This window comes from Pipistrellus kuhlii, unplaced genomic scaffold (assembly GCF_014108245.1).
Source record: "Pipistrellus kuhlii isolate mPipKuh1 unplaced genomic scaffold, mPipKuh1.p scaffold_m20_p_10, whole genome shotgun sequence".
In the NCBI taxonomy this organism is placed as follows: Eukaryota; Metazoa; Chordata; class Mammalia; order Chiroptera; family Vespertilionidae; genus Pipistrellus; species Pipistrellus kuhlii.
This window is the reverse complement of record NW_023425405.1, coordinates 20,852,872-20,864,150: the sequence shown is the minus strand read 5'-3', so window position 1 is coordinate 20,864,150 and position 11,279 is coordinate 20,852,872. Positions and strand designations below refer to the sequence as shown.

General features: G+C 41.4%; 1 protein-coding gene and 1 long non-coding RNA gene across 7 annotated transcripts in view; one reads left to right on the top strand and one right to left on the bottom strand.

Annotated features, from left to right (window-relative positions):
- The first annotated feature begins 280 nt into the window (after positions 1 to 280).
- On the top strand, positions 281 to 2,310 carry LOC118713989. The gene is made up of 2 exons (XR_004986459.2): positions 281 to 1,061; positions 2,016 to 2,310. It is a non-coding gene; the product is annotated as an uncharacterized LOC118713989 (long non-coding RNA).
- The window catches only part of AGK (acylglycerol kinase), a 69,653-nt gene continuing 60,338 nt past the window's right edge, over positions 1,965 to 11,279 (bottom strand). For all 6 annotated transcript variants that reach the window (XM_045577555.1, XM_045577550.1, XM_045577548.1 and 3 more), the window contains 3 exons: positions 5,807 to 5,877; positions 3,939 to 4,023; positions 1,965 to 2,988 (listed from right to left, as the gene is read on the bottom strand). In XM_045577555.1, coding sequence (XP_045433511.1) covers positions 2,851 to 2,988; positions 3,939 to 4,023; positions 5,807 to 5,877 — 294 coding nt within the window. In that variant the 3' untranslated portion in view covers positions 1,965 to 2,850. The remainder of the gene's footprint in view (positions 2,989 to 3,938; positions 4,024 to 5,806; positions 5,878 to 11,279) is intronic.

Here is an 11,279-nt window from a genome sequence, read left to right as displayed (position 1 = left end):
ATATGAGAGCTGGGGCCTGTCCTCCTGGAGGCCAAGGACAGGCATTCTCCAGGCAATGGGAACCAAAGCCGGAGTAACTGCCATCCGGAGGAGCCAGCACCTCGAACCCTAGTCCCATCAGATGACTTCTAGAGGACGACCCCACAGAGGTCTGTATTCTAGAGGGCAAAGTAACAAAGGTTACTTTAAGATGTTCTATATTATATATGTATTCACATAAATGTATTATATATATTTGTATTATATATAAATATATTATATTATATATCTGATATGGGTGTATATGAGGACACGAAAGTTTGTTTGATTTTTTAAACCTAAGGCAGTAAAAATTGCTAACATTGTTGATTTGTTTTTAAGCCAGGCTCCTATTTTCCAAGCTAAATGACCATGATGTTACCTACTTCCTAGGGCTGCTATGAGAACTGAATGAACCAGTTGCTTGTGTAAAGCACTAGACACGTAGTAATGATAACCGTGCGTGCAAAAGACTTTACATTAGATTGTTTAATAGAAATACCCTTAGCTTGTGAGTGAAGTTGGCCTGACAGAAAGTTTGCACTCAACAGGAGGCGAGGGGCTTCGGTTCTCTGGATGCTCAGCATCCCAGGTGTGGCTGACAAGGATGACCCTCTCCTGGCTGCACTGCGAAATGGCCTTTGCATGGACATTATACGGAAGGACAAGGCAGCAGATAAGGAAACCATAGTCCCACAGAATATAGTTTAGATGGGGGCATTTTTATATTTAAAGTGACTAAAAATAGGAATCTGGATTAAATATCTTCCCCAATGCTAAGTTCCATCATTTTGTTGGAGGGAATAGAAGCACGGACACACACATGCTGGTTGCCTACCAGATTCCAGCTGGTCCTTCATACTATATTCTAGAATCATGTGCTCAATTCTCTGGCTCATGGGAATTTTTTCCTTCTATCACAGCATCTCCTCCCCTCCATGGGCAGTGTGAGTTGATGATCCTTACTCTGCTTTTTCAGACCCACCTGTTATTTTTTTTTTGGCAGAAGCACAGCTTTCAACACCTCTCTGAAGAAGGCATAGGTAAGCTTGTTTTCTGTGCACTTCACACACCGGCTTTTTGTAGCAGCTTTATAAGGCAGGGGTGAGGGACGTCCGGCCCTGCCAAAATAATTGCAGGTGGGACTAGAAATTCAGTAAATCTAGGATTTTTTTTTTTTTTTCATAGCAACACACTTTTTAAGTTGATAATTGTGTATAGCCCCTGAACGATGTTATAAATACTCCAAATGGCCTTGGCAGAAAAAAGGTCCCCAGCCCCGCTTTAAAGCATCAGACAGCAAGGGGCTCACAAGCATACATGCTGCCCTGAAGTGGGTCCACCCGCGGCAAAGGCCTGCAGGCCGCCTCCCACTTTTCCAAAAGAAGGCATGCCTCGTCCATTTACTGAGGTGCTTTGCCCTCTAGAATACAGAACTCATGGGCACTGAACAAGGGTGATGTTGAGATTAAAAGTAAAGGAAGATGGCTGGCTAACAAATCCTTAGCAGACCAAGAGTTTCTAGTTCTCTGCTTTCAACAAACTAAAGGGAGATGTCAGCAAGCTGCTAACAGATCCCTGATTTTTGACATATAATAGTGTCATGCAGCTCTTCAAATTCCTTTGATGTGCTTAAATCTATGAAAAATAGAACAAATAGTGTTCATTCCTATTCCATTTTTAGCTACAAATAATTAGGATAAAGAACATTTTAATAAAGTTAGTTAAATCTTAAAGTTAAATCTTAAAATTAGTTATTATCAAATTATTTTTATCAATTTTATAAATATAACATTTACCCTGTACGGAGTTAAAAATAGATTGCATTATGGTAGCATTCTTTGCTGAAAAGTAGTATGGAAATATACAAGGAGAAAAAAATTTAAATTTTCAACTAATAACTTTATTTTTATAAATGGATATGTTTATTTTTATAAATGGATATGTTTAAAAGACTGAAGTAATAGATTTTTATTTCAAAATATCAATATTTACAGGACAGCAGAAAGTACATGCTTTGGCAACTTCCGATGAACAATTTTAGATATCAACTTAAAGTGGGATGGGACACCTGGTTTTGGAACAACTTCTAGGAAGTACACGGCTTTACAACACTGCCCAGGTGAGGCTGGGGGGGCGGCCTGGAATACAGTTACCTGGGAAGGGAGGGAGGCTGCTTGTTAGGAAGATGCAGATTCCTGGGCTCCACCCAGATTGAGTTATATAGGTTTGGGTTGGACCCTAAGTAAGTCAATTTTCAACATGCACCCCTGCTGGTTGTCATGCAAACTAACATTGAAAACATTTAAGAAACATTACTTAAAAAAAAAGGAGTATTTTACAGTATTTCAGCCCAGGCTGAAGAGGAAAACACCTCACCTACAGTTTAGGGTTGAGAATCAACCTGAAACAAGTCAGGTCAGAGCTCACCACGCAGCGCCCAGGGGAGGCCTGCAGCCAGGACTCGGGAGCAGAAGTCCTAAGATGGCCAAAGGACAGACAGATGGAGGGAGTCTGGGAGCCTGCTTGCCACTGCAGATGCACTTGGGAGGATGACAAAGTCTAGCCTAGTCTAGCCTAGTCCTCTTCCAGCCGCTGAGGGTGAGTGTCCTTGAACTTAGGTAGGGGAAGGACTGAGTCCAGAGCATGCGCTAATGGAAAGCAGGTGCACAGAGCACACTTCGGGAAGCAATGAGCGAAGGGCAGAGGTACTTGCCATGGAAATGCCCTGGGGATCCTCTGACAACACTGTGGGGACAGCTGAGGCATTTGTCCCCTTTTGGTCCCACTGGTGGCCTCAGTGCAGTCCTGGGGGCCCCGTCTCCTGGCTGCTCACGGGGCTGAGCTTGGCAGCAGCTGCTCTCTCTTCCTCGGGTCACAGAAGAACTGCAGTTTCCGGGGCAGCAGCTTCACCTCCACAGGCATTGCCTCGTACTCCTCACTGTCGATGCTAAAGGAGCCCCCTGTGCCCTGCGAGGAAGAGAGTGTTCAGCCAGCGCACACCACACTTGGCAGAGTCCTGGCAGCACCAGAGCAAGTCATTCATCCTGAGGATTTAGTCTAATGTTCTTTTAGGAAAATATTTTAGTGACTATTATGGGCATCATGCTGTTTCTGGAAATATCCCAATTCCGCCATCCATGACAAAGATTATTATTTTTTTTATCTCTATCTTCTACCAGAGTATTTTTGGATTTGAATGGCAAGGTTACAATCTTGAAATATATGTTAAAAGACAAAGGTCCTGCCACATCTTGGAGGAAGAATTCATAAACATAGTCACGTTGCAGGTCTTTCTCAAAGGAGAAGTGAGCGAGACAGCACATTCTCCTAGGAGAGCCATCATGTCCACCTGACTGTTCAAGATTCCCTTTAGGATTTGCTTAGCTCTGTACTTAAGGTGAAACAAGCAACACTGCCGTCTACTGGCTTTTCCATCGATGCATTTAATGACGTTTCTGTGATGAAACTGTGGGGCTCTGCAGTGCTTCTTGGGTAAAATAGGACAGTCTGCAGCAGCTTGTCTCCCGCCATGTCACTAATAAAATAACCTTAGAACTTAGATGAAATTTCCAACTTTCCCCCCACTTACATAGATTAATCTTCTTAGTGCCATTTCGAAAACTGCTTGCAGGTCCTTCATGACAAGTGTGAAGGTAGAATCACAGTTAACATTTGAGAATGTTCTGTGTGTGATAATACAGTAACACTCTGAAGTGATCGCTAGGTCTCCTGAACTTTTCCCCCAATATGTAAATTATGCAGAGAACCTTGGGTTAAAAACATTCGATTCTGTCATCTTCCAGGTCTCCCTTATATGACCCAGAGCCTGGCAAAGTGCTCCGCACAGCCTAGGTCCCTAAAGGAGAGGGAAAGCCCAGAGGAAGAAAACAGAGCTGTGGGCCAGCCACGCCGCTTACCTCGGGCAGGACCAGGGTGCACTGGCTGGCTTGGAGACACTCGGTGCCCTCAGCACGCAGCTTGGGATCTCGTACCTTTTTACTTCTGTTAGGGGAAAAAACAAGCTTGGAAACTAGTATTGGTGACTAGTAGATTGCAGGTACGTAGGAAGTTCCTTCTGTTTTTGATGAGATTAAGTATTCATCCATTGAATACCAGGAAGTTCTGTAATTTTTTCCATGAGAACTCTTGCTCAGCGTTCTGGGTTGAGAAGGTTTACTTGCTGTGGAGAGCTGTGCATGTCATTAGTCCTAATTTTAAATTGTCCACATGTACCCAATTCTTGGGTTATTAAGAATGAAATTAAATTATTTAGGGAAAGTACTAAACATCTGTTGTTTGGTACTTCTTGTGAGTCAACTCTTAAGGTAGATGTTTCTTATATACATCGTATATAAACCACCCATTTTACAGTAAGCTTTCTGCTGAGTCTGCGTATGAACTGCCTACTTAGCATGATACATCTTTACCTTCACCAAATGGAGTTAGTCAACTATCCAAATAACTATCCACACATAGTCCCCGCTTCACAGCTAGACATGGGAAGTAGAAAAAGAACAAAACCTGATCCAAGCAAATTAGTCCATTCTTTTTCATTAACTGACAACAGTAATCAGTTTGCTAGAGCAACTCCACAATGTCCTATTCAGATACCTAGAGGAAACAGACATTACCCGATTTCACTTCCCGTAGAGACCAAGAGACCGTGCTATTGCATAATGACTTCACTTAAGCAAAATGATCATTTTTTCTTTCTATTTTTTTTCTTTCTACTTTTGGAGGTCAGTACCAAAGGAGATTTGAATATAATTGGCCCCACTGGTCAGACTCTTAAGTCACTGTACGGCTTCTGCACTCTCTGTAGAGGAAGGATATGGTTTTCCTTTTACTACAGATACAGCAAGTAAACCAAGGCTGCAGAAGCAGCTGTACAGCATCTGAAGAATTTGTAGCAAAGGCAAAACCACCACAAACCAATGAAAGACATTGTGCTGCCACTGCCGGTGCAAATAATTAGGTAGCCATGGAAACCCAGCCGCTGCAGCAGAAATGCCTAACCCTTCAATGGGCACGAGAGGGAGCTCTGAGCCAGAGCACAGAAAACACCGCTGAGCAGATTACCAGTGGGCATGGTAACAGGCGCCGCACAGAGGCTGTGAAGATGGGGGAGGGCTCGAACATTCTTAATAAAACCCTGGCAGCATTAGGGAGGGCTTAACAAATCAGACAGGACTTGGAAGGGTGTTTTCTGGTGGAAAAGGGGAAACCTGGAACATGGCCAAAGTTCTCAATACCTTTTCAGGTTTTTCATTAGCACCACGAGAATAGGACAAGTGGACTGACAAACTGCAGTGATTCTATGAAGTCTGTCACAATGAAAGAGGTTTGCCCACATTCACCTGAGACTCAAACATTCTTGAGATAGAGGAGATTCTATTACTCCATTCCACACACAGGGAAAATGATTCAGCAAAGTAAGGATTTGTCCAAATCGTGAGGCCAGAAAGTGGCCGAATCCAGCCATTCCAACCCAGAAGCTGAAATCCCAGATATTGTGCCATGCTACACTGAGTTCTTTCATTTCATTAAAAGGCCAAAACTGTTCCCATCCTCGGATCTTTTCAAAATGAACAGGGAAGGCAAGAGAAAAGAGCACTAGACATGTCTACCCAGTGAAACAAAGAATGCTGTCACTCTCAAATCCCGCGCTGGGTCTCTATCATAGACTTCGTGGGTACTCTGAACACGATACAAGACAAATGACTTCAGCCTCATTGCCTCCAAACCAGTCCACCTACCTCCAGTTATGAAATTGCAATCTACTTACCCTACAGTGATGAAGTCTCCTTTGCTGACACTGTCGGGTTCAATGCAGATATTCATAAAGTCTTCTGTGCTCTGAAAGATTAAGACATTAATATTCTGAATTCTTGCTGACGCGACCTGCTGCCATCCTTAAGCCCTGCAGATTCATATTTTAAAGCTGTGTAAGAAGGGGGGTGGGAGGGAGACTTCATCCTGAATATATTTTTGGTTCCTTTTTTTCTTTTTACATTAAGACCTTCATTGTGATATAATTTACATACCATAAAATTCATCTCCACTGTTTTTTGCAACATATACAAGATAAATAAAAACTCAGATTTGGAGGTTTGTCAAAACTAAGAGTGGGAGATTTGTGAAGTTCTGTCACAAATAATCAAAGCTGTTAAGAGTCCCTAGGATTCACTCCCCTGCAGGCCAAGCTTTCAGCCCACTATCCCTGAAGGTCTTACTCTACGTCAGCATCACACCACACCTGCTTCAGCAGCGTGCTGGGTAGGGCTCCATGTCTCTAAATGCTGTACACGCAGATTTGGTGTGAAGCCAGAGCTTAGGAGAAGCAATCCACTTATGACATGGTAATGCTTTAAGGACTTTCCATTCCAACCATAGAAAGTTCTGGGAGAGCTGAACTACAAGGAAGTGGCTATAAAAATAGACTCAGTTCTAATATCACTCCCCCAATTTACTAGCAGTCAGTGGCTAGCAGTACACACCGGGCCCTCTGAAATTCAGTCCCGTCACTCCTTCCTTGTCTGCTTCAAATAGAGGTTTGCTTCTTTGTGGACTAGTTCAAAATCTGTAGCCCCAGGATAACCCGCAGGCCTCTGACAGCTTTTGCCAAAGATTAAAAGCCAGACGAGAGCATAACTTTATCTCTCAACTGGCAATTACAAAACAGAGGTGACTTTGCTCTAAATTCATCTTTTATTTAGCATCAATCGACTTGCTGAGTGAATTCCTCTAGATGCTAAAAACCCCCAACAATTTCTGCCTATGAAGTACTTACATTCTATCAGAGAGACTGGAGAGGATAAACAAAAACAAAACAAAAAAGCAACCATAACTTAAAAATTCAAATGCTAGAGCATATTACAAGTATGCTAGAATATACCAGTATAAAAATAGTAAATTGTGGAATGAATATATATGGCATAAATGGCAAATTATAGAGTACACTAGAGGCCTGGTGCATGGATTCGTGTACCATTGGGGTCCCACTGCCTGGCCTGCGTCCTCTCACAACCCGGGACCCCTCGGGGGAATGTCAGACTACTGGTTTCGACCTGATCCCCAGGCCAGGCTGAGGGACTCCACAGGTATGCAAATTCATGCACTGGGCCTCTAGTATGCATATAAGATCTTTGGTTGATTGCTTTCTGCCCTTCCCCCTTCCCTCTGAAATTCATCAGTCTGTTCCATGTTTCCATGCCTGTGCATTGAATGTCTGGCCCCTGGTGGTCAGTGCATGTTACTGGTAGAACAGCTGCTTAGACTTTTATATATAGAGATTAGAACACAGAGTGTTAGAGTCTATTAGAAAAACGAAAGAAGGAACACCAAGTGACACTGGTGTGGTACTGATACTTTTAAAGAGGGTCCACATGGGCCTCATTGAGAAGATAGCCTGTGAGCAGACACCTGAAGGTGAGAAAATTAGTGTGGATATCCAGGGCAGTGGTTCTCAAACTTCAGCAAGCATCATTTGGAGGGCCTGTTAAAAAGCAGACTCTAACCCCATGCTCAGAGTTGATGGTTCAGTAGATCTGGGCAAGGCCCAAGAATTTTTGTTTCTAACAAAAGATCCCAAGTGAAGCTGCTGTTACTGATCTAGGCCCACACTTAGAGAATCTAGGTCTAAGGCAGTGGGTTGACAAACCGCGGCTCACAAGCCACATGCGGCTCTTTGGCCCCTTGAGTGTGGCTCTTCCACAAAATACCACATGCGGGCACGTACGTACAGTGCTATTGAAACTTCATGGCCCATGTGTAGAAGACAGTTTTCGGCCTGGATGAGCCTATTTTGAAGAAGTGACGTTAGAACACTCGGGGGGCCAAGAGCTGCATGTGGCTTGAGAGCCCAGGTTTGCCGACCACTAGTCTAGGGGAGAGTGATCCACACAAAAATGAAAGAAGATCGAGGAGCCAGCATGGCCAGATGAGATGGTGAGGGGATACCTGTGTGAAGCCAGGGGAGACTGGAAATAGCGCACAGTGCCTCATAGACATTCCATGGAATGGACTGTAAGGCAGAGTGAAATGGGAGCCACAGGAAAGTTCTAAGCAGAGAAAGATCTGGCTTCATGTGAACAGGATCTCTCAGGCTACCATGTTTAGAATAAAGGAGGAGAAGGAAGAAGTGGGAGACCATGTAGGGACCTGCTGCCTGGCTTGGATCAGGTAGCGGGGAGATCCAGTGAAGAGTTGAAAGTATTTAGGTGAAGCCACCAGGACTTCCTCAAAGACTGATGTGAAGAGAAAGAGCAGCCAGGAATGACTCCGAGATGTCTAGCCCAAACAAATGAAAGACTGGAATTACAGGCAACCACAACTGTAGGGAAGAGTGGATAAGTCAGGTTTCAGGGAACGAATCAGTTGCTCAGTTCTGGACATGCTGAGATCGAAATGTGTATTAAATATCTAAGAGGACAGGTTACATAGACAGTTATACATACAAATCTAGGATTTGTCCTTTGCAAATAGTGTGATTACAAAAATCAATGTGTTGTTCTGCATTGACAGATAAATGAGAAAACCTTATCTCAATAGATGCTGGAAAAGTTCCTGACACAGTTAAATACCCACACATGAAAAAAACTCTTAGCAAACGAGGATAGTAGGAACTTCCTTAATCTTATAAAGAGCATCTACAAAAAACCCATCACACTCAAGAACAAAGCAATGAAACCTTTCTCTCCGCAGCAGGAATAAGGCAGTAATGCTTCTACCACTATTTATATTCAACATTCTGCTGAGGTCCTAGCCAATGTGGTAGGTAAAATAAGATTAGAAGGCCAAGTATTTGAAAGGAAAGAACAAAACTTGCACTATTTGCAGATGATGTAATTAAATCAATATAAAATCCAAAGGAATCCATAAACTTAATATGACTAGAATTTAGTCTGCTGATTTAACATCGATACAAAAAGAATCAATTATAAATTCTACTAAATCAGATAGTTAAAAAATGAAACTTTAGGCAATAGTGTTTACAGTCATATCAAAAAGATTACCATACACACACACACACACAGCAAAGACAAAATGTTATAAAAGAAAACTATAATACTTCATTGAAGGACATTGAAAATCTACACAATGTAATACTAAGCCATTAAGAAGAAAGAAATCTTACCCTTTGTGACAGCATAGATGGACTTGGAGAGCATTATGCTAAGTGAAATGAGGCAGTGAAAGAAGAAAGACAAGTACCATATGATTTCACTCATATGTGGAATCTAATAACAAAACAGAAATAGACTCAGAACAGACAGACAGTTATCAGAGGGGAGGGAGGTTTTGGGACTGGGTGAAAAAGGTGGAAGAATTAAGAAACAAGAAACAAAAAACAACAAAAACCCTCTGAGATAGACAATAGTATGGTGATTACCAGAGTGGCAGGGGATGGGGGAGGGTAGGAGAGGGTAAAGGGAGTAAAACGGTGATGGAAGGGGACTTGACTTGGGGTGGGGAACACACAGTACAATATACAGATGATGTATCAGAGAATTTTACACCTGAAACATATAATTGTTAACTGGTGTCATCCCAATAAATTCAATAAAACAATACAAATCTAAATAAATATAGAGCTATGCCCATTCAGTCAATAGGAGAGTCAATATTGTAGAAATGTCATTTGATCTACAGGTTCAATGTAATTCTGATCAGTGTAACAGATTTTTATGTGGAACTTGATAAACAACCAAGGGGTTTATAAAAGTCAAAGAGTCAAGAATAGCTAGGAGACTCTTTAAAAATAAGAAAAAAGTGGACCTGTAAAACAATACTAATTAAGCTCAGAACTAGTGCAACTATAGGAAAATAGAGCAACTGAATAGAGAAACTACGGACATTTCCACTTATTATTATGCAGACACTTAATGTTTGACAGGTTTTGCAATCAGTGTTGTGTGTGTGTGTGAGGTGAGGTAGACATGTGAATAAGTGGTTCTTCAACACTAGCTTTCTACATGGAAAGAATATAAAATTGGGGCCTTACCTCTACCATTCACAAAACTGCTTTATAGGGAGAAGTATTTCTTTTCAAAATAAAAATGGAATCATTTGGTGTAAATCAATTTAACCAGGTTTTCACTTAACAATACATGATGATCATCGTTCCATGTCAGTAAATACAGAGACAACCTTTTAAATAAGTGGATTGAATCAGTCCCCCGATTAGCTTGTTTCATATGTTCTGCTGTTATACAGAGCATAGTCAGTCGCACAAGAGATCCTAATTTTCACACATTCCACACCCCTGACGCTTCTTTTGAGACTCTGAATATACATCTTTAAATGATAAAGGAACGTTCTGAGCTATGACTTGGCAGCTTCATTGTCTCTGAATATTTTATTGCAGTTGCTTTTATTTTTACAAAGAGGTATAAAAAAAAATGAATGTGCTGCTACTAGTGATAAGACGCACAGCATCATATACTTTTATAATTGCCACAGAGATAAAAGCACTCACTCAGCCTGCTGCATGTGGCTAATCTGGAGCCACAATCGCTCTCACTGAACTCAATCATCAAAGAAAAGAACAAACGGTGTTAAAGAACATGAACAAAGTACTGGAAATACATATTATCAGAGATTGGGTATAAAAGGACATGTACAATTAGAAATCTTATCTTTCTTTTTTGAATCCCTCCAGAACAGAACCTATCTTTTTAAGCCATTCACATTCACCAACGTTTCCAGAAGTCCATGCTGTAAGAAATAAGGGACTGTCTACATTAAGTATTAGTTTGATGACTAATGTAGGGTATGATTATATTTTAGATGCTTCATATATACAGCCAAGATGCCACTGAGGAAGGGTGTTCTGATTTATGTTCCCATCAGAAATATGCAAGATTGCCCATTTCCCTAGCCTGAACACTAGCATGGTTTTTAATCTATGACAGTTCAATAGTACTATTCAATTTGCATTTCTTGGATGTTCAGCATCTGTTCTGTTTCCTTACTTATGAAATACAGCTAAAAGTTATATCTACCTACTAATGTAGACATGAAGGTTGATATGTAAAATTCTAAAAATGGGGCATAGCATGTAGTATATATTCAGTAAATATATGCTTTCCCCCCCCAGCTTTATTTTGTGAATTTCTATTCTTGCCCTTTGCCTAGTGTCTATTTTATTCTTGCCCTTTGCCTACTGTCTATTTTAGTCCATTTCTTATTGATTTATCCTAAGGAGTCTGTTATCAAGGAAAGCTATTAACTCCTGGTCTATCACATTCTATTACTTC